Source organism: Perca flavescens, chromosome 4 (assembly GCF_004354835.1).
Source record: "Perca flavescens isolate YP-PL-M2 chromosome 4, PFLA_1.0, whole genome shotgun sequence".
In the NCBI taxonomy this organism is placed as follows: domain Eukaryota; kingdom Metazoa; phylum Chordata; class Actinopteri; order Perciformes; family Percidae; genus Perca; species Perca flavescens.
In genome coordinates, this window is record NC_041334.1 from 14,841,933 (window position 1) to 14,869,310 (window position 27,378).

At 41.9% G+C, this 27,378-nt stretch overlaps 3 protein-coding genes across 4 annotated transcripts; 1 reads left to right on the forward strand and 2 right to left on the reverse strand.

The window, feature by feature from the left end:
- Window positions 1-190: 190 nt before the first annotated feature.
- On the reverse strand, window positions 191-18,723 carry phtf1 (putative homeodomain transcription factor 1). The gene is made up of 17 exons (XM_028576439.1): window positions 18,270-18,723; window positions 17,450-17,573; window positions 12,936-12,992; window positions 12,769-12,838; window positions 12,007-12,165; window positions 11,078-11,258; window positions 10,650-10,764; window positions 10,093-10,287; window positions 8,795-9,040; window positions 8,329-8,457; window positions 6,345-6,614; window positions 4,758-4,889; window positions 4,539-4,625; window positions 4,131-4,286; window positions 3,870-3,965; window positions 2,827-2,952; window positions 191-1,001 (listed from the first exon to the last, which is right to left on the reverse strand). The coding sequence occupies exons 2-17, from the start codon at window positions 17,483-17,485 to the stop codon at window positions 981-983; spliced, it is 2,076 nt and encodes a 691-aa protein (XP_028432240.1). The 5' UTR covers window positions 17,486-17,573; window positions 18,270-18,723; the 3' UTR covers window positions 191-980.
- On the forward strand, window positions 18,651-27,378 carry ora2 (olfactory receptor class A related 2). 2 transcript variants are annotated; one of them, XM_028576440.1, is made up of 2 exons: window positions 18,651-18,720; window positions 26,414-27,378. In XM_028576440.1, the coding sequence occupies exon 2, from the start codon at window positions 26,416-26,418 to the stop codon at window positions 27,376-27,378; it is 963 nt and encodes a 320-aa protein (XP_028432241.1). In that variant the 5' UTR covers window positions 18,651-18,720; window positions 26,414-26,415. The 2 variants fall into 2 exon arrangements, with proteins under 2 accessions (XP_028432241.1, XP_028432242.1); XM_028576441.1 differs by lacking the exon at window positions 18,651-18,720 and adding an exon at window positions 18,721-18,837.
- On the reverse strand, window positions 19,610-20,551 carry ora1 (olfactory receptor class A related 1). The gene has a single exon (XM_028575026.1). The coding sequence runs from the start codon at window positions 20,549-20,551 to the stop codon at window positions 19,610-19,612; it is 942 nt and encodes a 313-aa protein (XP_028430827.1).

Consider the following 27,378-nt stretch of genomic DNA (forward strand, 5'->3'; position numbering starts at 1 on the left):
TCTACGTCATATTCCTCTTCCCTCCCTCCTCTCTTCCCCCACCACCACCACCACCACCACCATTACCGTAACGTTGATAATAGATAATATGTCAACGCACCGCCTAGGATGACTAACTCAAAACACAGTAAGGGCTCTGCAGAGGATGCGGTGCAAGCCAGCATTAAAGAGAAGTATTACAAAACTTATCCACGGATGACACACATTTATTCACCTCTATCAAACATTTTCTTAAAGCATAACTATACAAACGTTGCATAGTTATTTTCATCAACAATGGTCCTCAACACAAAAGACATATAGTGGTCAGAGAGTCATGATTTACAGGTACCATTACAAGTTTAAGCGCTAAAATAGAACCCCAAAATAAATAAAGCCCACTTACAATCACAATGTGTTTTCGTTATTAAATAGTGCAAAAGATCGAAAAAGTTTGAGTCCTATGAAAATTCATTTAATTAAGCTGGCAGCCCAATTTTGATTTACCGGCTTTAGAAAGCACATAGCTTGTCTTACAGTTAGTTGTAGCCTACTACTGATGATGAGGCACATCAGCAAATAAGACTAAACAAACTATCTGCATTATCATCAGCATTTACATTTCACTTTGTGTCCACACATCTGTCCAAGACACATTTGGAAATCCGGATGCCACACAAGCCTGAAATGATCTCAGACCTCAAATTCACCACTATTTTTAACCACATACTGAGAAACATTCAAGGGTCAAAGGTTAGGCACTGGGTTAGTGGCGTGGCGGATGGACACCAGCTGAGTCGCCAGTAACGGTGTGTAAGCGATTGTCAGAGCATCTCAGGCCTGTGAATGACTGATGAATATCAAGAGACAGAAGTTTCAGGCACAGACAATGATACAGTCAGTAGGTTTGCACTCTTTTTGTAGACGAGACGCTGTATGCAGCAGACACGTGGAGTTTCTGGTCTCCAGTGTCCGACTGTTAGTGGTTTGCCGTTTTCACATTAAGGCTTGATTTTCCACAGCTGGAAATTAAGCAGAAGAGATAAAACTTTCATTAGAGAAAAACACAGACAAACACAAACGCAGTATAACAAGTAAGAATGTAGCATCGACAGCTTATCTCTCATTAGAGGAACAGTTCAACATTTAGTGAAGTATGCTTAATAATTTTCTCGCAGAGAGTTTTGATCGACACCAGTCTCATGTCTATGCTATAAATACGGAGGTAGAAGCCAGGATTCTGTTATTATCATTGAATCTTTCTGCAAGAAAGCAAATGAATGAAAATGCTGAACTATCGCTTTAACTCTGAAAGCACTTATTTAGATAATCTTCTTGATCAGTCACATCTTGAATTTTTTCAAGTCTCAATATCCATACTTAGATTAGTTTATCTACCAGATGGCATGACTGTAGCAAGAGGGTTTCTAAGATATCCTAGTAGGCTGCTTACAACACCAACACATGTAATATGCAACTATAAATGGAAAATTGCATCTAAAGGCCAAGTTGGGATCATAGACTGGACTTTATTTTTAGGGCCCGAGCATGAAAGTGCAAGGCCCCAACGGTGCCTTAGACTCGGTGGACCCTCGTGACTAAAAGAATTTGGATAGCTAACACGATGGGCAAGTTATGGAGGAACAACTTCCTGTAGGTGGGTTTCGAAACATGAACGGTTGTATCTTGGCAAAAGTTATTCCGATTTACATGAAACTTAGAATGTGTGGTCCACATGTGATGTTGCATTTGCCAGTACCCCCCGGGGCAAGAAGCGAGGGCCCGTCATCGCTGCTTGCAGCTTTAATTTAATTTAATTTTTAATTTTTGGGCATTTCTGCTTTTATTGGATAGGAAAGCTGAGATATGAAAGGGGAGGGAGAGAGAGGGGGGAAGACATGCAGGAAAACCGTCACAGGTCGGACTTGAACCCTGGACCTTCTGCGTCGAGGAATAAACCCCCGCACATGTGCGCCCGTTCCACCAACTGAGCCAACCGGCCACGACTGGACTTAATTAACTAAACTGATGTTGCGTGGTGTTTTCCCCCCAACATGCTAAATTACTTGAGTGGATATGTACGAAGTTGTGACTGCCGATTAACTGTGACTGGGTGCCCATTTGTGAATTGTTACCGAGTGTCTTTACCATGTGCTATCCACAATCAGTTACAAAGCCTTGGTCAAATTCATACACCTGCATGACTAATCGCGAGTCAATCAGAGCGGTCAGTCATGATGTTTCACCCTGTTTTTGTAGCAGCAAACAACTAATAAAACCCAAACTTATAAGAAAAATAACACTTGAACAAACATCAGCGTGATAAGAACTACTTTAAATGATAGAAACAATCTTAAGCAAAATGTATTTGACGTGTCTGGCCCATGTCCCATCCACTAACATGGAAGGGGCGGATTTATAACATATACTGCAGCCAGCCACCAGAGGGTGATTGAGATGTTTTGGCTTCATTTAGACAATCTATGCATCAACCCCTGGTTGTTATAGGTGGTTGAGATGTTCATAAAAGGAAGATAGATCGTTAAAAAACTGTCCATACTTCAGCAGCTGAAGCCAAGATGACAAGTTTTAGTCCCTGGTCAAGCATGAAAATCACTGGATCCTATATTTCCCACAATGCAACTGACTCGTAAATACCTATGCTTGTTGTCTCCACGAAAAAGTCAAACCTTAGATAGCTCCCTATTGAGCCACAGAAGGCATAATACAACCTGTTTTCACTCTGCTTCAGGTGGCAAATAAACTTGATGTGTGTAAAATTGAGTTGAGTGCCTCTTTAATGTATTTTGTTCTGTCTCTATAAAAATTCAGGAGAAAGATTCTCACTCTGATGTTGAAGCCGAGCAGGTCGCTGACCACAGCAGACACAGCGGACAGGATGACCACTCTGGTGAGGTTGTAGATCAGAGGGTTCACGGTCAGACCTAGCAGTCGGAATGGAATATCCAGCTCCTGGGGGAGGTAAGAGGGAAAACCGTGTCATTTGAACTTATCAACATGGGTCAACGCCAGAATTTATTATAGATGTTATGAGGGATGTCCTGAGGTAAACATAATTATAATCATTTTTCACAACATAAGATGGTGCCAGTAGAGGGATGACTGGAAATGAGAAACGTAACAAAGTTTGGATCCAAACCAGGAACATTGCAGTTCATGGTCGGCGTCTTAACCCCTAAACCGTGGGGACACCCATTGAGGAACAAATCTAACTGACTGATCAGCTATCAGTGGTAGTAACAGCTGCTATCTACATGGAAACAGCTGGGGCATTACTCAATTGTAATTTAAATGCCCTTGTGTTCTAACCTGTGGGCAGTTTTTCATATTTGTAAGATCTAAATTATTTTTTTTGTTTTTGTTTCTTAAAAATAAAACATTGGCATAAACATTGAAGGAAAGTTCTGATTCAGACTGTTACATTCTTTATTGAAAACTATTCAGGTGTCAAATGACTCCTACCTAAGTCCGGGTACATTTGTTGACTTAAATGTGCTTGTTAAATGCTGTGTGTATGCAGTCAAGTATAAATAATGGTTTGAGACACAGTGTCAATGAATCATTATTAAAAGACTTGGTTTAGGATCTGGGGCAAAAAATGATGTTGAAAACTCTTATAATACAGGCGTTTTCATAGTTTGAAGGGGTTAACATACTTCAAATTCAAGTATTTACAATATTTTACAACAAATTATTGTACAAATTATTTAGAAACAATTAGGAGTGAAAGGTTTCAGTTCCATTGTTGAGATACTGTATTCCAAAGCAAAAAATATCTACAATAAGTTAGATAAAGGCACTGTATTGTAAAGAAAACAACAATTTCTTATTCAACAGCTGTCTAACAGAAGGAGCTGGATGTTGCTTACCTTCATCAGTTTTGTAGCCAGTTTTAAAACATTGTTTACTATATTGAGTTCTTCTTTCTTGTTGGGCTTTTTCTCCATTTTGAGATACAAATTGATCTGCAACCAAGAACAGTTTTACATTCTGTAAATTGTACAATAAAGTAAAAGTTATTTATTCAAACCTACATTAAATGATGCATTAGCCAATGGTGTTGTCCATAGTGGTGAACCCACTGAGAAATAACCTGCGACGCCATGTGTTTTGCAGACACGGGTTCTTACCTGCTCAGTAAGCAGCACTGAGGAGTTACTGTATTTGCAGTTAGTCTCCGAGCCCAGCGTGGCCAGCCGTAACAGAAAGAGGACGAGGGAGGAGGCCCACACCATCAGCTCCCAGTTTGTCAGGGACTCTAGGAATGTCTTGTGGTTGTGCAGAAGCTGAGGAAGAAAAACAGAAAAGAAACAAAAAGAACAGTATTCACGTTGGTAGCCCCCAGCACTTTGTTGTTGTGAAAATAAGGATGTCTCTGTATCAAGCAGAGCTTATAAAAAAGGTTCTATCTTCATTTCAGGTAATATGATTAGATGGTTGCATGTCTTGTGGCGGTCTCCCTGTTATTTTGTCTCTATGCAAAAATCACTATATAAACAATGTCAGATCTGATCTGTTCCAGCGGGTAAATGACTGACCTGGGCACAAATGATGAACGAAATGGAAAGCGCCAAAAGGAAGATAGTGGAGACGATGACGTCAACAGAGCGCTGCGGCCCTCGTCTCTGCAATGAGAGAGCAAGTCAGTGACACACCGTTACAAACAAAGGCAAGTAGTCCATGGCAACCCCTGCAGTGGTGAAACCACGTACAGTAATAAAAGAACAGGATGGGTGTTAAAGCAGGAGAATACAAACCCTGAGAAAAGAGCGTAGTGACAACCACATCTTTATGTTCTGGACTTTCTTCAACCTGAAATGAGGGATCTCAGATTTCTTGGCCTTGCGAGCTGAGGTGAGGTGGCTGAAGTACTTAGCAAACAACAGTCTCTGTTGGGGAAACATGAACGTACGGATTTTAGCAGTCTTGCAAAGAGTCAAATGTGTGATTCTTTTTTAGGGTTTCTTAACTGCCACTAGAGGGAAGACCAGCTAACATGAGATGAATAAACAGAATGATGAGTTTGGATGAGTTGTGCACTATGTGGATTCATTTAAGTACATTGCATCTAAAAAAAAAAAAAAATCAGCAGTAATACTACTAGATGGGGTTTTACCTCAGTTTACTACATGTCTAGCCAGGCATGCCATACTGTATATTGTTGTTTTCAGGATAAGTTGTTTGAGTTTTGTTGCCAGTTTGTCTGTTTTTTTTAAATTTCTGTACATAAGTGGGTAGAGTTTGGGGCACCTGGATAGCTCATCTGGTAGAGCGTGTGCCCCGTGTACAAAGGCTTAGTCTTCGTCACAATGGCCGTAGGTTCAACTCCGACCTGCGGCCCTTTACTGCATGTCATTCCCTCTCTCTCCCCTTTCACATCTTCAGCTGTCCTATATAATAAAGGCCTAAAATGCCCAAAAATTATCTTAAAAATAAATAAATGGGTAGAGTATCAGCGGTCTTGCGATATAAAAGCCATGTTGATTGGACATTCTCAGCCTTAGTAATGTTTTTAAAAAAAACATAGTAATATTGTGAACCGAAAAAAAGCCAATATTAATGGATTTTGTCTCTCCTGTTTCTTACTTTTACTTTGGGAAATAATGTAAAGGTTTGGAACAGTTACTCTAATGTTTTGGGGAATGCAAGTAGGAAGTATAATATGGAGGTATAATATTGTTAATTAGTGAGAGGCTACACCTTGAGTGATTATGAGTCAATAACTGAAGTTATATATTATAAGGGACCCTTATTTGAGATGTAAATCAAACTGAATCAAACAATACATATTAGGGGTGTAACAATTCTCCCAATCCACGATTTGATTTGACTTTCGATTTTAGGGTTACGATTAGATTCAATTTTTCAATTAAACTTATTATTAAAGCTCATTTTGATCGATTTTCGATTTAGAATCAGAATCGTGACACACCTAGTACGTATCATGTCTATGTATTAAGATTTTACCAAGTTATGGCTCTATGATGAAGGAATGCATCAATCAGGGTTTTTTATTTTAAAAGATTATTTTTTGTACTTTTCCACCTTTAACTGATAGGACAGCTAGGTGAGAAAGGGGGACTTGAACCCTGGACCTTTGCGTCATGGCATAAACCACTCCTTATACGTGCGCCTGCTCTACCCACTTTGCCAATCCGGCCACGCATCAATCAGGTTTAATGGGTTAAAATGGGAGTGGTTTTAATTTACATCAGTACAATGTTAGGAAAGTAAAAACTCACAGATTATTGTTGTTATTACTTTGTACACATTCCATAGTGGAACGACATAATTGGAAATAAAGAGCAAGAGAAAGATTCAAACGATACAAAGTCAGCGCTCACCTGTTTGTACGTTCTCTCCGCCACACACATCATGAAGAAGAACAGTCCTATGAGGCAGACTCTTTGCACCGTTGTGATGAAGTAAAAGGCGTAGGCCTGGCCATCATGCTGCCAAAACGCCATTTCTCCCAGCTCTTTTAGGGACAGGGAGCAAAGCCTCGACATGTCCAGATGCTGAGTCAAGTGGAAGAAAAAGGGAAGCAGCGCCAGGGTGGCGGTCATCAGTCCACCAAGCACAAGGTAACCCATACCCTGCTCCACCAACTTCACCTGGGAACAGGAAACACAAGAGAGGGATCGACAGGAGGCATCTTGTTACGCTGCAACTTTTTTATGCTAATAAAAGCTACAGCAACAAAATATTTGTGTTGAATGAAAACAGCCTGTGTATGTCTACATGTGATAATATCTGACAGCTAAATGGTCACCAAAGTGAGAATATCACGTTTTGGCATCTTGGTGATCATATAAAATGTTAACTCTAATTTTTATCTGCCAACTTAATAACAAGACTTATAATCACATTATTAACATATTTCCTGCTACAGATGTGACGGATATAATTTATTATTGTATTGTATATATTACTTAGCTTTTTTATTTGTATATATTACTTATCGTTTATATTATACTTGTTGTACGTGTCCTCATTGCACCGTGGGTCGGAGAGAAAGTATTTTCTATTGCTCAGTATGTCTGGCACATATTGCAGAATTGACAATAAAGTTGACTTGACAAACTGGAAGATAGTATGTGTAAATACTGGACCAGTTTTAGTTGATAACTTTCATAAAAATAACTTGTCATGTTTGCTCCAACTGTCACTACCCTGACTATATGAGACAGATAATATGTGAGAAACTCATGTTCCTCTCCCTCCTCTTGGTGCTCCTAATGCCATAAGTAAAACAACCAATCAGAGCCGAGGAGTCTCTAACACAGTGTCTCTGACTACATTTATATGCGCATAATATTCAGTTTTTTCTTATTCCGAAAAAGATGATATTCCGACTAAGCTGTTTACCAGCAGTGGCAGACTTTTTGGACCGAGCAAACAGTGTATTCCTTCAACCAGCTTCTTGAAAAGGTCGGCGTAGCGATGTTTGTGCATATCCAAAAACCAAGTCCAAGTCTTTAATAATGTTTAAAATTAGCGGTGTTTCTTCTTCTTATCGGGTCTCCAGCCTTGCAAACTGTTGGCTGGTTAGTTTGTGTACAGAAACCATAGCAACACACAGAGCTGACCATAAGCCTGCGGTGAAAACCCTGATTGAGACGCATATTCCGAAATCCCTTTACACATGTCCAAAGAATGAAAATTCTGAATATTGTCCTATTCGGAATAATAGTGGAATATTGGTGTGCATGTAAACGTACTGAATGAGAACTCGTGAACTGTGTGAACTGCCAAACTAGGCAGCGCTGATCAAATATTAATCAAGATTCTGTTACTGCACTGTCCATTTCTCACACAAATCTTTTCAGATATATGCTCTCTATCAGCCGGTGGGCTTTTTCATTTTACAGCTAAACAGTATACTAAAATACAGTATGTTTCTGAAAACATTTGAGGCAAGTAACAGGCAATGCAGAAAAAGAATCTTGATTCATATTTCATTAGCGCTGCCTAGATTGACTGTAGTTCACAAACAGTTATTAACACTACTTTGAGGTTAAAGACTCCTCTGCGCTGATTGGTTTTCCTTCGTAATCTTGCAAATACCATTAGGAACACTAGGAAGAGGCAGAGGAACTTGTTTTTTTTCCCCACAGATTATCTGTCTCATCTACAACTGTCAGAATATCGGTTATAGTTTCAGCAAAAAAACATATTTTTATAAAAGTTACCTACTGGAGCTTTAAGTCCAGTTGTTTAGATTCAAATACCTGCATTATGCTGAACATGCTATTTTAGTTTTTAGGGTTAACTTTGAGCAATCTTTACCCACAAAATTAATAACAACATAAAGAGGATAAAGTGTACCCGTGTGAGGATGATCCCACTGATCTCCAATACTGACATGTCTGCTTTCTTACACTCGCCCTGCTCCCATATTATGGCACTGACACGGTCCTTGGATGGGTGACATGCCTGCAGCCAAGACAGCTGGCTCTGAAATCAAACACAATAAATAACATATAGTTTGTTGGTGGTTTCCAATGTGTAAAGTAGTGCAGTGTGGAGTTCTGCAATTGGGTTTACGCTAAATTTAGATTATAGTAGATGGTTATGGACATGTGGCAAACAAGTCTACAAAAAGTCCACCATAGGATTTTGACAAATTTTATGGATTGAATATAACATTTAAAATTACAAACATCATAACGTTGCATCCCTTCGGAGTGTTTGACATCCATTAATGAAATATACCTGTACAACTACTAATGTTGACGACACAGTACGACAAAACCAGTCAAAGAAGAGTATTCAAGATTTTGGTTGATCTTACTCCGGTGATTCCCTCCTGTATGCTCTCATCATCGTTGCTCAGAGCGGTGGTTTGTGCGAGCGAAATGCCAGCGTTGTACCTCCCGTTCGAGTCGCTGTCACTGCTCCCTGTGGAAGCGGAGTCAGGCCCTTGGAGAAGCTCCTCCCACAGTGTGTCATCAGTGTCGGAGGCGGGATGAGAGCCTACACTCGGCCTGAGGCGCTCCACAGCTTGTGGCTTCACCTTGATGGAAGCCCCACTGCCTTCCTGTTTTCAGTAAATCAAAGAGTTGTTTCAAATCATGCTGAATTGGACTAGGGATGTTAATGAATAACAAATTAACTGTTAAAGGTGCAGTAGGTAAGACTTATAAAACTAACTTTCTTTCACATTTGCTGAAACTGACCCTATGTTCGAGTAGAACTACATGAAGCAGGTAATAATAAAAAATAATAATAATAATCCGACCCCTCTGGCACCACCTGTAGTGCGATTTGCAAAAATCCACAGCTCCCTGTTCAGATGCACCAATCAGGTTCAGGGGAGGGGGGGTCTAACTGTGTGGAAATCACTGCTCATGCACACGCATTCATTCTTCCTTGTGGGGGGAGGGGCTTAGGAGACCATTTTGGGCTTTAGCAGAAAGCGGGGAAGGACTGAGAAGTTGTTGATGTTCAAATTTTTTGGCTAAGTCCTGGATCTTCGCAATCATACCTACAGCACCTTTAACTGACAATAAGACTTTTGACTGATCAGGGCTATTAGTTAAACAGTAAAAAACTATATTAAAACAAAAGTAACAAAGTAATTAAGGACGGCTCTCTGCCGGCTGCCCTACACACACAGTGTGCCAGGCAGACACACAGCTGACAACCCTGACGGTGAATGCGGTGGAAACTTGGAAATACGCTTCTGCGGACTTGCAAGTGGTTCCAGAAAAGTGTCTGCGTGTCTACAATGCACGGAACATCATGACTGCGTTCCTATAAGCCAACATGAAACGGTAAAATAAAGCAGATATAGAAACTAAACTTCAAACCACAGAGATTCAGTTAGAAGCAACTGTAAGCAGTGCTTTTTCATTAGTCATCGCACATTTCTGATGTAGGATATATGTGAGAGTAACAACAACAACACACACAAGACGGGAAGTGAGATCCGATCACAAGTGGTCACTCAAGGTACATTTGGAGACACATTTTACTGCCAGGTGTACCTACGTGTACTTAGAGCTGGTCACTTGTGATTTAGTCACTCAGGATGGATGAACATACCAGGTGAGAATGGGGGTTAACACACAGTGTAACTATGAGGTTTACCTGAGGTCTCAATGTGAGTTTGGAGTTCGACTTTAGAGTTCTCTTCCTAACAGAAGACACTGGTGTAGATGTCGGCCATGTTGTAGCAGGGTGTCTCTCTTGATGAGATATTGGAAGAATTACTTCCACTGGTTGTAACCCCTCCTCTTCCTCACTGGAAAGCTCATCCGATGCCCCAAATGACTTTCTTGTGGTCTTTGAGGGGATATCCGGATAGAAAATACATTTAAAAATGTGTTCCAAAACATGCAGGAATTTGACAAATGCTAAAGACTTTACTACCATTGTGTGATATAAAGTGACCCACATTACACACTTGGCCAGTAAAGCTAGACTTAGATACACTTTGCTCAAACCTGCAGAGTGGAGTCAAATTATGCTTACATTTCGACAGTGGACCTAGAGTTTAATTCTAGCTTCTTTCCAATACAGCCTACCTGGATTTATTGACCGTTTTTATTTATTTATTCTGACCATTACTTTTTACTGCGGTCATAAGTTAGTTTCTTCTTTGCTTGATACAGCAGTACTGAGACTGATGAGATGAGTGACTGTACCCTCCTTTCTTCTTTCCTGTACAATCGCTGGCTTTCTTCAAACTGCCCCTGCTGCTCTGTGTCCCTGCTGCCGTTCTTTTCTTCTGTTTTTTTCAGTCCTCTGCCCTTCCTGGGCCTGAAGGAGACAAAATAAAAATAACAGTAAAATACGAGGGCGTGTAGATACAGCAGGCATTACAAAATGAGCTAAAACCACAGGAGTGAGTGAGAGAATTTTAAAAGTATCAGAGAGGCTTTACTGAATAAAATAACTTTGGGTTGATTTAAGATCTTTGTCAAATCAGTTGTTTGAGAGAAAGAAATACTGCTAATTTGAAGTTCATGTTCAGGGTTGTGTATGTAATGTGGTAGCTTATGCATGTGCCAAGAGGTGAGAGTGTGTTTGTAAATTTAAATGAGTGTGCAGTGCCTAACAATGAGAAAACCACCTCCGTCTGCGAGTAGGGCTGGTGGTGCGGCTGACAGCTGGACTGCCCGAGGGCCACCGGCTGGACTCAGTCGACACAATCTGGCAGTGTACGGTACCCAGCAGCAGCATCAGACACATTGGCCCAAACACCTCGCTGGCACACGCCCCAGGGACCTCCAAGTACAGCACCACTGCTGCCACTGAGGGGAGCAAAACATTTGGCAACAGCAAACAAAACGGTCTCTTAGGGGAGCCATTAGAACAGATTTTTTCTTACTAATGAGGCATTTCTGTGTTGCTCGGATGTGATGGGTAACACTTTTATTGTTGCACATAACTGAATGTAAACTGTGACAAATGGAGATACGGAATCAAGCACATATCAAAAACCAGATACTGTATTTATTTCCTTAATTGACCAAGTGTCATTGTGCATCGATGGCTTAGCAAAGTCAAAAGACAAAATCCAAAAAGACTGAACAACACGCTCAAAATGTCACTGATGCAATACATGTATACAGGAGTATAAAGTGTGTAGATTCTCTCTCTACTTTGTAAGTTAGTTTTAAAACCATTACTCGATGTGCATATCATGTTTGTTAATTTATTACAGCTTGGCTCCATAGTCTTCTCTGTGAATCTTACAGCACATGAATGATTGTTAATGGTTTCATAAAAGAGGCTCATGAAGGGATTACTATTCTTCCAAATCTCTTCTCCAAGTGACTTTTAACAATATCTTTAGTAAAAGTATGAGCAGGACTGAACTCTTTTGTGAATATGAAGTGTCAAGATAACACAGAATGAGTCAGTTTGCAGTATGTAGTCTGTTACTTGTACCCTAATTCATGTTGTTAGGTAAATGTATAAATTCATTTTCAAATTCAGTTTTCTGAGAAACTTACAGCTCCAGTATGAATAAAATTAGATGAGAAATAGTGAGCTAACCTTGCATGAAGTACAGCACGAGGAGACATGAGGAGATGGACTTGGAGGTCACCTGGATCCACCACGGGAAGAAGAACGGGAACAGCAGCACTCTGACCAGACCCTTTCGAGCCAGAGCTGTCCAGGGACTGTCTGGTTTGGCTTTGCTGAAAGTTGATCCTAAGGGTAGGAATGAGAAAATCTCTTACAGAGCTGCATTGAAACCACTATAGCTATGACAATGGCTATGTTCACACTGCAGGTAATTTTGAATTGTTTCTCAAATCAGATCTTTAAGACAAACTGTCCGCACCATTATTTGCAAGTGCAAGCCTCTGGACTGAGACGCATCTGTACAAATCCAACTGGAATCACATAAAAAAAAAAAATAACACCTCTAAATGTAGTTTGGATACGATTTTCCCATCCAGACTTTCTAAAATTAATCTGGATACAATCTGAATATGCCAAAAAAATGATTTGGGCTGACAGTTTGGATAAGACTATCTCTCGACTATACAAAGTTTGTTTTGTTGCCTTTTTGTTATTTTACTATAATTATAGAGGCTGAAGCAAGACAAAAGAAAACAGGTAATTTAACAGAAGTTAGAGAAACAGAACATATACACAGGCAGCAATTCCATAGGTTGGGGTGGTATTAACTGACAGGAGGCAGAAAATGGATTTGTTGGTGTGTAGCTGTGTGTAAGCAGATGTTGTAAATGTATCTGTGATCAGACAAACTTAACAACAGACGGAGAACTACTCTTTATTGACCCTCACCTCTTACTAAGTCGACATCGATGAGGTCTGCTTTGATGTGACCCGTCTTCCTTGGTTTGCTGTCCAAACCCTAGATGAATGGCAAGTGTTATTTTCAATTTAGTGGTAATGCACAAGATAAATACACAAATATTTCCCTTCTCTGCAAGGATTTGTAGGTGTCTCACATTTAGATCTGTCTGCTCCAGAGATTTTTCCCAGACTTGTTGATCATAGGCCCCGATCTGTAGCAACAACAGAACTTCATACATTACATAATAACATAACATCATTTTCATAAAAATTAAGCACCAGAGGGTTATTTACTAAAATCGAGTTTGTCCATATTTACAGCGCCAAGGTTTTGCCCAGTAAAAATGGAAGGAAAGTTTAAAACTGTTTAAAATTTCATGTTTGGGCTGACGCTTATGGAAACATATTTCAATCAAAGGGAAAACAGAATGCTTTTATATCGGTTTCTGTAGAGACTGAGGAAAAAGAGAGGCAGAGCTGTAAAAACTGCCATGAAAATACACTGGGAATTTAAACGGGATCTATTTAAAAATGAAAAAGTGGGAGTATTTCTTTTTGTGAAATGCAGCAGAGCTCATACTGTAACATGAGTTGAAAAATGACATTGGTGTACAATGTTGTTCCCCTGGCAGCCGCAGTAAATATCCCCCTACAGGTTTCAACATAACCTGTTGAACAGGGCACACCTGTTTTTCCAACTTTTTTTGGTTTGTACACAACCAGTAAAACCTCTCCGTGAACCATCACCTTATCGTGGTGGAGAGGTTTGTGTGTCTCTGTGAACCTGAGGGCTGTGTTGTCTGGAGCTTTGTGCTCCTGGTAGGGTCTCCCAAGGCAAAGTGGTCTCAGGTGAGGGGCCAGACAAAGAATGGTTCAAAAACCCCAATGAAAAAGCTAAGCAGAGATGGAGTGACCCTGCCCGGAGGAAGCCCGGGGCCCCCGTCTGGAGCCAGGCCCAGACGGTGGGCTCGTCGGCGAGCGCCTGGTGGCCGGGTTTGCCACGGAGCCCGGCCGGGCACAGCCCGAACAAGCTACGTGGCAACTCCCTCTCCATCCCATGGGCCCACCACCTGTGGGAGGAACCGTTGGGGTCGGGTGCGATGCCACATGGGTGGCAGTGAAGGTCAGGGGCCTCGACGGACCAGACCCGGGCAGCAGACGCTGGCTCTGGGGACGTGGAACGTCACCTCTCTGTGGGGGGAAGGAGCCGGAACTGGTGCGGGAGGTGGAGCGCTACCGGTTAGATCTGGTGGGGCTTACCTCTCGCACAGTCTTGGTTCTGGAACCATACTCCTGGATAGGGGTTGGACTCTTTTCTTCTCCGGAGTTGCCCAGGGTGTGAGGCGCCGGGCGGGTGTGGGGATACTCACAAGTCCCCGGCTGAGCGCCGCTGTGTTGGAGTTTACCCCAGTGGACGAGAGGGTCGCCTCCCTCGCCTGCGGGTTGTGGGGGGAAAACTCTGACTGTTGTTTGTGCATATGCACCAAACAGGAGTTCGGAGTATTCGGCCTTCTTGGAGACCTTGACTGGAGTCCTGCATGGGGCTCCAGTGGGGGACTCCATTGTTCTGCTGGGGGGACTTCAACGCACACGGGCAATGAATGATGGAGACACCTGGGCGTGATTGGGAGGAACGGCCTCCCTGATCTAAACCAGAGTGGTTGTTTGTTGTTGGACTTCTGTGCTAGTCATGGATTGTCTATAACGAACACCATGTTCGAACATAGGGATGCTCATAAGTGTACCTGGTACCAGAGCACCCTAGGCCGAAGGTCAATGATCGATTTCATAATCGTTTCATCTGATCTGAGGCCGTATGTTTTGGACACACTCGGGTGAAGAGAGGGGCAGAGCTGTCAACCGATCACCATCTGGTGGTGAGTTGGGTCAGAGGGTGGGGGGAAGACTCTGGACAGACCTGGTAAGCCCAAACGTGTAGTGCGGGTAAATTGGGAACGTCTGGAGGAGGCCCCTGTCCAACAGACTTTCAACTCACACCTCCGGGCGGAGCTTTTCGGCATCCCTGTGGAGGCTGGGGGCATTGAACCCGAGTGGACAATGTTCAAAGTTTCCATTGCTGAAGCTGCAGCGAGGAGCTGTGGTCTTAGGGTCTTAGGTGCCTCAAGGGGCGGTAACCCACGAACACCGTGGTGGACAACGGTGGTCAGGGAAGCCGTCCGACTGAAGAAGGAGTCTTTCCGGGATATGTTATCCCGGAGGACTCGGAGGCAGTGCAGGGTACCGAAGGGCCCGAAGGGCTGCAGCCTCTGCCGTGAAAGAGGCAAAGCAGCGGGTGTGGGAGAAGTTTGGAGAAGACATGGAGAAGGACTTTCGGTCGGCACCAAAGTGCTTCTGGAAAACTGTTCGCCACCTCAGGAGGGGGGGAAGGGGGAACCATCCAAGCTGTGTACAGTAAGGATGGGACACTGTTGACCTCAACTGAGGAGGTAATAGGGCGGTGGAAGGAGCACTTTGCAGAACTCCTGAATCCGACTAATCGCCCTCTATGTTAGAGGCAGAGCTGGAGGATAATGGGGGATTGTCGTCGATTTCCCAGGCGGAAGTCACTGATGTAGTCAAACAACTACACAGTGGCAAAGCCCGGGATTGATGAGATCCGTCCAGAAATGCTCAAGGCTCTGGGTGTGGAGGGGCTGTCCTGGTTGACACGCCTTTTCATCTTTGCGTGGAAGTCTGGGACGGTGCCAAAGGAGTGGCAGACTGGGGTGGTGGTTCCCCTTTTTAAAAAGGGGGACCAGAGGGTGTGTGCCAATTATAGGGGTATCACACTTCTCAGCCTCCCTGGTAAAGTCTACTCCAAGGTGCTGGAAAGGAGGGTTCGCCAATAGTCGAACCTCGGGTTGAGGAGGAACAATGCGGATTCCGTCCTGGTCGTGGAACAACGGACCAGCTCTTCACTCTCGCAAGGATCCTGGAGGGAGCCTGGGAGTATGCCCAACCGGTCTACATGTGTTTTGTGGATTTGGAGAAGGCGTATGACCGGGTCCCCCGGGAGATACTGTGGGAGGTGCTGCGGGAGTATGGGGTGAGGGGGTCATCTCAGGGCCATCCAATCTCTGTACAACCAAAGCGAGAGCTGTGTCCGGGTTCTCGGTAGTAAGTCGGACTCTTTTCAGGTGAGGGTTGGCCTCCGCCAGGGCTGCGCTTTGTCACCAATCCTGTTTGTAGTATTTATGGACAGGATATCGAGGCGTAGTCGGGGTGGGGAGGGGTTGCAGTTTGGTGGGCTGGGGATCTCATCGCTGCTCTTTGCAGATGATGTGGTCCTGATGGCATCATCGGCCTGCGACCTTCAGCACTCACTGGATCGGTTCGCAACCGAGTGTGAAGCGGTTGGGATGAGGATCAGCACCTCTAAATCTGAGGCCATGGTTCTCAGCAGGAAACCGATGGAATGCCTTCTCCAGGTAGGGAATGAGTCCTTACCCCAAGTGAAGGAGTTCAAGTATCTTGGGGTTGTGTTCGCGAGTGAGGGACAATGGAGCGGGAGATTGGTCGGAGAATCGGGCGCAGCGGGTGCGGTATTGCATTCAATCTATCGCACCGTTGTGGACGAAAAAGAGAGCTTAGCCAGAAGGCAAAGCTCTCGATCTACCGGTCAGTTTTCGTTCCTACCCTCACCTATGGTCATGAAGGCTGGGTCATGACCGAAAGAACGAGATCCAGGGTACAAGCGGCTGAAATGGGTTTCCTCAGGAGGGTGGCTGGCGTCTCCCTTAGAGATAGGGTGAGAAGCTCAGTCATCCGTGAGGGAGCTCGGAGTGGAGCCGCTGCTCCTTTGCGTCGAAAAGGAGCCAGTTGAGGTGGTTCGGGCATCTGGTAAGGATGCCCCTGGGCGCCCCCTGGGGAGGTGTTCCAGGCACGTCCAGCTGGGAGGAGGCCTCGGGAAGACCCAGGACTAGGTGGAGGGATTATATCTCCAACCTGGCCTGGGAACGCCTCGGGATCCCCCAGTCGGAGCTGGTTAATGTTGCTCGGGAAAGGGAAGTTTGGGGTCCCCTGCTGGAGCTGCTCCCCCCGCGACCCGACACCGGATAAGCGGACGAAGATGGATGGATGGATGGATGGACAACCAGTAAAAAGGTACACAGGAAAAACAGGTGTTTTTGTATATCTATGAGCAGTGGTCCTGTCAAATAAACTAGTACAATAAATCAACTGGTGTGTGCTGGGTTTTCTCAGATTTATTAATATGAAACTTGCCATCTCAAATCAAATTCTTCATAAAAAAATAAAAATAAATGCATCAAATAGTTGCACACATCTTTTTGAATAAATTTTCTACATAAATCTCCCAAAATTTCACACACATACACTTATAACTAGGGCTGGGACAATATGCTTTTGTCCCGATCTGATTGTTTCCCAATACATAGGTGCCGATTTGATTTGTATTGCGATTTTCATTTATTGAGATTCTAGAAGTATTGCGATTTGATATTATTGAGTACTGCGATTTTCTTTTCCTTCTTTAACAAAACAGAAGTTGAACAATACACTTCCAGAGACAATATATTGTGAGACATTTCTAAAACAAATTGTTTTCTAAGAAGAATGCACATTGCATTTGGTTTGTTGGATACATTTAAATAAATAAAATGAATGTAAGCTTTTAAACAGGTCTTTAACAAAACAACATTTGTCTTACCTTCTCTTGATACCAGGCTATTCTGGCCATTGTCATCTGATGCTGGAACCAGTGAATTCACAGTCAGGCCATTTCACAGAGTGCAGGAGACAGAGAGGACTTGGCAGAAATCCAGATTTGTTCACTAAACAAAAAAGCGGCACAAACACATTAAACCTGACATAAAAGCAGTGGTGGAATGTAACTAAGTACATTTACTCAGGCACTGTACTTTACTTTACTTTACTTCGCTATATGTATTTGACAACATTTACTAGTTACTTTAGATGGAGATTATTAATACAAAATATAATCAACAAATAAAGTATAATGCATTATTATGGATGATATACATATACTAGCTAAAACATGAGTGATGCTCAACTTACACGTTAATGATTTACTAATCCAGTGATATTATATGTATTATTCTGAAATGTATATATTATTCTGGATTGGGCCATTCTGCATTTTGGATAGTTATACTTTTGGTACTAGGGCAATTTAAATGCAAATACAAATATACTTTTACTTAAGTAAGGTTTTGGATGCATGACTTTTGTAGAGTATGTTTGCACTGTGGTGTTGCTAACGTAGGTGCTTTTAACGTACTTATATAAAATACATGAGAACTTGTTCTAACACTGCATTAAAGCAACACAAAGAAAAGCAATGGTTAACAGAGGAAAACAAATACAAAGTTAGCTTTACGCGCATTGTGTAGCTAGATGTAACGTTAGTTTAGTTACAATGCAAGCATCTGTTTACGTTCCACTAAATCGTTGTAAGTAAACGTTAGCTAACAGTAGCTGCCTGTTAGCAAGAAGCTAAAGTAACTTACCTATAATGAAACAGTACGGGTTGATTAGACACAAACTGGAGGACAGCCTTAATAATCATAACAAACTGGTCGTTAAATACTTTCTTTCCATCGGTTTCAGGAGCGCTGCAACCTCTTGTTGTTAAACTGAGCTAGCTAACGTTAACGTTATTAGCTAACGTAACACGCCTTTACCTCAACTGACACTTTTCGACGCGATAAACGACTTGTAAATGTTGCATTTCTAAACTGTTTCTTCACACGCCTGTGTCTAGTTACTGATACGTTTATTTCAGGTACCCTGAACTTCACTAACTTCAGTTCTGTTTAACATTTGGCTCTTCCGCTTCCCTTTTCCGGGGTTTGTGTTTGTTGCTTTGTTGTGCTCGTGTGGATTTTGGTATTCCCAATGCATTGTCTCTCAGGCTGAGCTCGCGCTCGCTAAGGCTGCATCCAGAATCCTTTTCCGTGGGTAAGATTGAGACAATAAACGCTAAGATCGTCATGAACATCAAATTAACAGATTGTGCCTTATATTTTAACATAAACATTTGACTGATGAAGGTCGTCGCACACTAGCAAAGAGAAGGTACTGCCTGAGAAGCATTTCCACGGACAATACAAACCCATATTCTTTAAATTATTCCTAAGGTTCAGCCAATCAGAGTGCAGCAAGAATGACACAGGGAAAGTAAATTAGACATGATGATATTATATATCAATATCATTGAATTATTAATTATTCTGACAATTACCTTCTCAATTAATCATTTGGTCTATAACATTTCCTTAAGCCCAAAGTGACATCTTCAAATTCAGGACCACGATTTTAGAAATACTGCAACCACCCTATAAAAGGTTTTATTAGCCACCAGAAAAAACAGTCTGTAAAATGGTCTTTTTCCAAATTTAGAACTATTTCCACAATGCCAAGAATTTAATTCTGGTGGATAATTTCCAAATCCCATGACTGTTGGCACATTTGCTTGTAAAATTACTTAAACAATGAATCAGTTTTAAAAATTGATGCAGATTTATTTCTGATTGACTAATTAACTAATTGTTTTAGCTCTAATGCCAAGGATGATAATTATGTGTTTTTGCTGGTATACAAAATGACCACAAACCACATGGCAGGTACAGACACCTGTATATTTATGATTTTGATGAAAGTAGGCCTATAGGATACATACATGTAAGAGAAAACCCTGTAACACCATTGCAAGGTCACTACTGTTTGTACTACTTTCTAAAGAGTCCATTGTCCAGTCATCCGTGCAGCAGTGTTGAAAATGATAAGGTCTGAGACTACAACTCTGCTGTCTTGTTAGTCAGCAGCCTGTCAAGATAGGGAAAGAGGGTCATTTGTCTCTCGACTCCTGATTGTCCATTGACGGTTGGTCTTGCTCAGCTGCACACACAATCTTCGCCTTGATCTTCTTGTTGGAGGAAATTATAAAGTAGGGACTGAGAGAGGCGTAGCTGGAGGAGAAGAACACCCTCATATCAGCCACCACTGGTGACACCTTCGCCACCGTCAGCATGTAGATCCAGATGATGTTGTCAATCCCGAAGAAGACCACGTACAGAACCACCAAGGTGATCACTGTTTTGGCCGCCCTGGTCTCTGCCCCACCGCCCTGAGAGCGACGGATCCCTCTCACCTTTCGGCTGTGGCGGTGGAGAAGCAGCAGGATGTAACCACTTGAGCCCACCATCAGAGCGACAAAGGCAAAATCCCTCCCAGAGACAGCCACCCCATTAATTACATAGGACAGGTTGTCTCTGAAGTCCACATGACAGAAGCCCAGGTTGAGGGTAAAGGCAGGGACGGTGCCATTACGTGGAGCCATAGAGAAGAAAGGGGCCGCGATGCATATGGCCATGTTGAGGAGCCACAGTCCTGCAAAGGTAGGGAGGACCAGGGAGGGAAGTGCAGGCTTCAACTTGGACACACGGGGTCCAGCGGGGGCGATTGTTACCGCCTGAAACACACTGAGCATGCAGGTGATGCAGACTGACAAAGCCCGGGCGATGCGGTAGGCGTAGATCACCACCTTACAGCCGGGATCATTTAGCAGGTCCCTCATCCCAAACACAGTCATAGTCTGGGGGACGCAGCGGGTCATTAGCAGCATCAGGTTGGCAAAGGCCAGGTGGCACAGGATCATGTCGACAGGAAGAAGCTTAGGCTCGGTGTACATGAGGTGGGCGTATGCCAGCAGCACCACAGTGTTCCCCAAGATGCCCACACCTGTTTGCAGGAGGAAGGAGACCCCTTTGATAGTCACACACAGATCCATGACACCAAGGCCTGCAGTGATAATTATTTGAGAAGCAGACAGAGAATCAAATCTGACGTGAATACACTGCACACAAGAAACATCCTCCAAGTTACCAGAGTCTTTAAAAGAAACCCAAAATATAATCATGTAATCTCTTTGATGTATTTCTGTAAAAAAAATTGTGCTCACCTGAAGTTGAGATGAAAAGTATAGCCTATTGTGCATTGAATGTTCAATAGCCTGTGTAATTGCAATTTATAGTCTTAAATGCCCCTTGAGATCATTGGCTAGTATTGAAGTGTTCAGCCCCCAGTTTGGTAAATTAAAGCAACCAACAAAATCTGACTCAGGCGATCTCAGAGGACAAAGCACCACAAAGGGAATATAGTACAACTTAAGGAGGCACATAATTTTTCACTTCTGAATTAAACAATAGTCAGGTGCCCTTATGAACGTTGATTTGAACAGATTTTGCTTTCTATAATCACTCATCCTGTTTAAACCTACATGCTGATCTCATGAACCATTCGTACGTATAGCTACGAAAAGTAATGCACTGTAATTTGTATTTATTCCACGTGTTATACTATATATAGACTGTCCTCACCAAAATAACGTCTGTAGGCCTATATGTTGAATGTGCAAGCAGCTATAACAACCGATACTGTATTTACGCTTCTTGTTAGGTGATGACCCCTAATTGTCATAGTAATTAATGCGGGAGCAAACCAAGGAACAAATGAGGAAGTAAGGTGACTAGTATAAAAGCCCCAAAATTTGTGTGGTGGCAGGCCATACGAATAATCAGTGTTGGGAATAACATGTTACTCTAATTCCACTACTTTTGTCAGTAGCCTAACTAGAAATGTAAATAATTATGAAAATAAATAATACAATTACTAAAATTTAAATTCTCCTACTCGTTACTTTTGTCTTGATCATCATTACAGACAAACGTCTGCGTTTGTCTGCCATGATGGCTGCAAACGCACCCTTGCGTACATGATCTAAACGTCAACCTGACCGGAGATGGCACAATGAATCACGTACTGTAAATCAATCAATTTGACTGTCACTGCACACAATGCCTGACAATTCAGGCAACTGAAAATGACTGTCAAATGTCTGCCATTCGATATTAAAAACAGACTTGTGTTGCTTGATTTGAATTCCTGTCAAGGCTACAATAAATAGGTCCATCAAAACATAGTCTTGCCTTTCCAGACCTTTCTCCACAGCGCTGCAGGGGAAGGTCTGGCTAGTCCACACAGCATTCTGGGATGGGAGAAACAAAAACGTGCTCTGGTTTATTGGCATTTCTTTAAACCAATCACAATCGTCATGTGCTAAGCTAAGCACAGGGCAGAGCCACGGTGCCTCTGCAAAATAGCCTCGGGAAGGAACTTGTTTCGGTGGAACATGTGTACGTTCAAAAGTTGTTTTAGTCGTGCAACAGAAAACTCAGATTGGACAGATAGTCTAGCTAGCTGTCTGGATTTACCCTGCAGAGATCTGAGGAGCAGTTAACCGTAGTCCTCATAAATCCACCGGAGTTTAGAATGCCAACACAAAGAAAGCGGAAGGTGACGGACATCCGGCCAAAATGAGGGACATCTGGCGGAATTTCTGGCGACCTAACAATCCCGGAAGTGAAACATTGTCAATATAGACTATTAAAAAAAAATCTATTTTGCTTTATTATTGTTTTATGTGTCTTGTCCCACACTGTGCCACAGTGACACTAAAATAAAATAGCTATGTGTGCATTAATAAGAGAATTGAAGGAGATATTTAATTAAATAATTAGTTCTATATGCAGTAAAACCTAGTAACTGTAACTAATTTCAAATTTTCAATAACTTGCACAACCCTGTGAATAATGTGAATTCTAAACTTCAGTGTTATTTTCCTGTTCTTAACTTCCACATGTCAGTTTTCAGCTTCTATAGACAGAAAAACTGCACGTCAGTCAAATATTATAATGCTATTTCCCTGTGGAGTTAAAAAAAAACAGTTTAAACAACCCCCGCAGAGACAATGGTGTGCGGTTATTGTTGATGCAAAAGCAGCCTGATGATGCCTTGAATGAGCTATCAAGAGGCTTTGACATGCACAGCTGATGCTTCAGTTTGCGCTCCTTTCCTCCCTCCTGTCCTGGGAGCGTGTTAAAAGACACAGAGGAGCAAGACAATTAACCATATAACAATGCATGTCTGTACTAATTGGGGGCATAGGGACAACCAGCTAATTATTAATTAATGTTCTTAACTCTCATCACTGACATATGCTACAGCAGAAGTTTGCAATTTGTATCAAGGTATTCCAGCACTATCTCTATAAACTGTACATGACAAAAGTGATGAAACCTACACTGGTCAATTTATGTTTTCTCAGTTGCAAAATTGAGACTGGGTCTGTGTGCTGTAACGTTGTTTGAGAAGCTTGTTGTCTCCTGGGAGAAGGCTTTGGAATATAGCATCATAAGATGTGTTATTTTCCTGTGTCTTTTTCTACATGTTTACATGTTCAGAGAGCTAATTAAAATGGCAAGTTCAAGCATGTCCTTCTCAGGGGATTGCATCATGTACAGTACGCTGCAATCTGGGTTTTAATCCCCTTGACATGAGACTTTATTTCTTTGTTTATAGCTGTTTTTTCCCCATAGCACTAATTCAGTTTTAATTTTACATTACAACAATATCATTAGAGGTGAAGTTTACCTTTATATAGTTTAATACAGTTCAGTCAACAACTACATGCAGAATGTCTTGTTTTTTCTGTGCATGCAATAATATATGTGACACATCATATTGTATTCCTGATTAAGGGATGCCTTTATGGATAAAATAGTATCAGTTAATGGTTTTGCATGTATAATAAAATAATTTGCACAATATGAGCTGTACTCAAATGAGATTTCCATACTTTTAATATTACTGTAAACATTGACTTCAGAAATGCATTCTCTTGCACCATTATGGGCTGTACTATCTTAAATCAAGTGTTTAAGTTTTAATTTAAGTTTAGAACAACTAAACAGTTAGTTCAGAGATATGTATACTTTTTAACCTTTTGCACCTTTAAGTATGCTGGCAAGGCTTCAGTTGGTGAAGAGGGAATATTCAGTGAACCCCTCACTGTGCCAGTTAATCTGTCCCACAGCAAAAATGTGGTTTAAGAGGCTTTTGGCTTAGCAGTCTCCTGTCTGATATGGGCCTTAGACTCTTTATTTGCATTTAAGAGATGGGGAGCAGAATTGACCTCCCACGAGCTTTGATATTATTTCAATATATCTTTTCTAGCCTTTCTAATATCCTTCTAACATAATGCTCAGTTGAAAACACAAACTGATCTTACTGTAACCATGTTTTTTCATTCTTCTGAGTATACCGTCACCTATCACATCAAATCTACAGAGATCATTCATCAGTTTAGGTACCTGTCTGCAATTTTCTGTCATTTTCTCTATTCATATCATAGAATTTATAGATTTTTTTATATTGTTTTTTTATATACTTTCAAGTTTGTGTGCAATATGTGTTTCACCTGGCTGAAAGACAATTTTCTACGGAGCCCCAGACATGACATCCGAAAAAATTAAAATAAATTGTGGCCACGAAATGCTAATTTGTGGCCTTGAAATGCTATATTGTGGCCACGAAATACTAATTTGTGGCCACAATATACTAATTTGTGGCCACGAAATACTAATTTATTTGTTATTTGTTATGATTTGATACTATAAATAAAATTGAATTGAATTGAATTAATTTGTGGCCACAATATACTAATTTGTGGCCACAAAATAGTATTTTGGGGATAACAACATAGCCTAACTATAATGCGGACAGTTCTGCTATACCTGTGTGGGGCACATAGGCTACCCAGATCAAGCTAAAGGTGCAGTCATGGACAGAGATGATTTGATTGAATTGTATTTTAGGCTGGGAATGGCGTAAACATTAATACATTACATCCACGCGTGCAAGATGTATGATTATTCACGGTTTGTTATTGCTTCCTATGAAGAGAGTAAACTGCTGGTGACCATATTAACCACCTCAGGCATAGTAACATATGTTTATCTGAAAGTAAATAAAATATTTGAAGGTGCATTTTCTCTGAAATGTTTCTAATCATGTATTTCTTTGTGACTGCATGCACGAGTTACATTTGTAATAACTATCTAAAACCTTACACAAGACCTACATTTAAAACAATAATCATATTCTACTGTAAAGAAAAGAAAAAACTAAATATTTAATGGACCAGCACACTGGGTAAATTGTTAGAACATGTGACCCCACTGTAACTGCTTAATAAAGGAGTTAAACTTCAAAATATTGTTTGGGGTAGTTATGTCATCCCTTCACACTAATCTGGACGCATGTTTTCTTATTTGGAGTCATCAAAGAGCCAGTACAACAGAGGTCACCATATCTGACAAGTAGCAGCGGTCAGAATATAGGACCCCACTGTAACTGCTACTGTACTTATAATAGATGGTGACCTCTGAGGTACTGGCTCTGTGATGACTATAAATAAGAAAACGTGTCCAGATTAGTGTGAAGGAATGGCATAACTACCCACAAATGGCCACAAATTAGCATTTTGTGGCCACAAATTAGTATTTTGTGGCCACAATTCTTTTTTCGGATGTCATGTCTGGGGCTGCGTAATTTTCCCTTCAAAGACAATAGAGTTAAATTTGAAATCAAGTACTTCAAATTTTCACGGTGGGTAAATGTGCCGAGTTACATTCCACAACTGTATTATATATAAATTAACCAACTCAATCAATACATGACATCCTCTTATATCGTGTTCAAAATATAACTTTGTTATTGAATACAAAATATATAAAAATATAAAAGGTTATTGCCCATGTAACTAATCTCAATAATGGTCATGTTGTAGTATATTCTCTTTTAATTTCAGTGGAAGACACGTCTCATCATGTACTTGTGAGAAATGGGCTTAATATTCATTACCAATTACCTGCTGTGGGACATGTTGCAGTTAAATCATGCAGTCCACCCACACTTATTTGCCCTTACAACATCCTCACAGTTTAGATTTAATTCCATTTTTAGAACTCTCATTGCTTTGGATGAATTACACAACCATAAATCGAATGCTATGTCAGACTCTACAAATTAAATTGTTGGTGATCCATCACGCAAACTGAGTGTCTCGGCCTCTGGCTTTTACTTTGTTTCAACTTTCTCCACTGGAGGACACTGTGGTGTTGGTGTTTGACTACCCAACACAAGAGAGGTCTTTTTTAATAGAGGCTTTTAAAATTGATTGCAGAAATTAAAAATACAAAAGGTAATATGAAGGTTCTCATAAGGAAATCTAAATATAGGATCAGTAATTAGAAAGAAAGTATTCAATAGTCTCCACAGTGAAACAGTGACACTGAGAAATTGTTTTAATCTTTTTTTGACTATAAACATGTGGCTAATAGATATAATCCCCTCATAAACACCATTTTCCCTGTCCACTGGTTGGATCTCTGCAAATGAATCCAAACACATTCAGCTTTCGCTGTGTTATCCTGTCTGTCTGAAACCCAGTGAGGGGACAGAATCAGTCATCTGAATTGATCTCAAGTAATTGGAGGCTGAGCAAAGAGAAGTCAATGTACCATGAAAAACAGATCCAACAACTCTTACCTGTTTGCAACTATAAGAGCACAAACAAACTGACTACTTCAGAAGAGAGGGATCAAGGACAAGGTCCACTTCAGACTCTGCTAGCTTTAACTGTTCTCAGGTCAGGGTGTGAACTTGCGGCAATTCTTTCCTGATATCATTTTGAATACACATGGTTTATTTCAATGATAAAGTTGCCTTGTACTCTTTTCTATTCCTGCAGGAATGCCATCAGAGGAGTTTGTCCGTGGGATGCTCTATCTTTCCCTCACTGTTGTGGGAGTCCCGGGTAACGCTTCCATCATCCTGGCATTCCTCCTCTTGCTGTACCAGGAGAATCGCCTCCACCCAGCTGATGTCATTGTCCTGCACCTGGCCTGCGTCAACCTCCTGGTGGTTGGTGTTCGCTGTCTGCTGGAGACGCTGGCATCCTTCCGCCTGGCCAACATCTTTGGAGACGTAGGCTGCAAGGCTGTGATCTTTGTCTACAGAACATCGCGTTCCCTCTCGATTTGGCTCACCTTTGTACTGAGTGGGTACCAGTGTCTGAGTGTTGCTCCTCCCGGATCACGCTGGGCCTCCGTCCGCACCTTGGTTGCCCAGTATTTGGGCTTTGTGTTCCTCTTCCTCTGGCTCTTCAACACCTCCATGAGCTCGGCAGCCATACTCTTCTCCTTCAGCACCAAAAATGCCTCCAGCCTAACAGACAATGGCATCAATGTAGAATTCTGCTCTGTTAGCTTTCCATCACAGTTGTCCAAAGAGGCAAATGGGGCAATCCAGGTGGGCAGAGATGTGGTGCCCATGGCCCTCATGACCCTAGCCAGTCTGATCATCCTGGTCTTCCTTTACAAGCACAGCCAGCAGGTGAAGGGACTCCGCAGCAGCAGTGGGGGTGGGGGAAGCGGTGGGGCTGAGCAACGAGCTGCTAAAGCCGTGGTAGCACTTGTGACCTTATATGTGATTCTTTATGGGGTAGATAATGGTCTTTGGGTGTACACTCTCACTGTGAGGAAGACCATGAGTTCCTCGCTGATCTCTGACCTACGTATATTCTTCTCCTCACTCTATGCAGCGCTGAGCCCCGTGGTCATCATTGCATCTAACAGGAAGGTGAATGGCAGGCTGAGGTGTGTAGTGCATGAGAAGCCTGTTCAGGAGCAAGCCACGAGTATTTCTACTATGTGA

Coding starts and splice junctions, on each gene's coding strand:
- phtf1 (XM_028576439.1), bottom strand. CDS start 17,485: ATGACAATGGCCAGAATAGCCTGGTATCAAGAGAAG. Junction 12,839..12,935: donor TGGAGCAGACAGATCTAAAT/GTGAGACACCTA, acceptor CCATTCATCTAG/GGTTTGGACAGCAAACCAAG. Junction 10,765..11,077: donor AGCCCTACTCGCAGACGGAG/GTGGTTTTCTCA, acceptor TGTCTCCTTCAG/GCCCAGGAAGGGCAGAGGAC.
- ora1 (XM_028575026.1), bottom strand. CDS start 20,551: ATGGATCTGTGTGTGACTATCAAAGGGGTCTCCTTCCTCCTGCAAACA.
- ora2 (XM_028576440.1), top strand. CDS start 26,416: ATGCCATCAGAGGAGTTTGTCCGTGGGATGCTCTATCTTTCCCTCACT.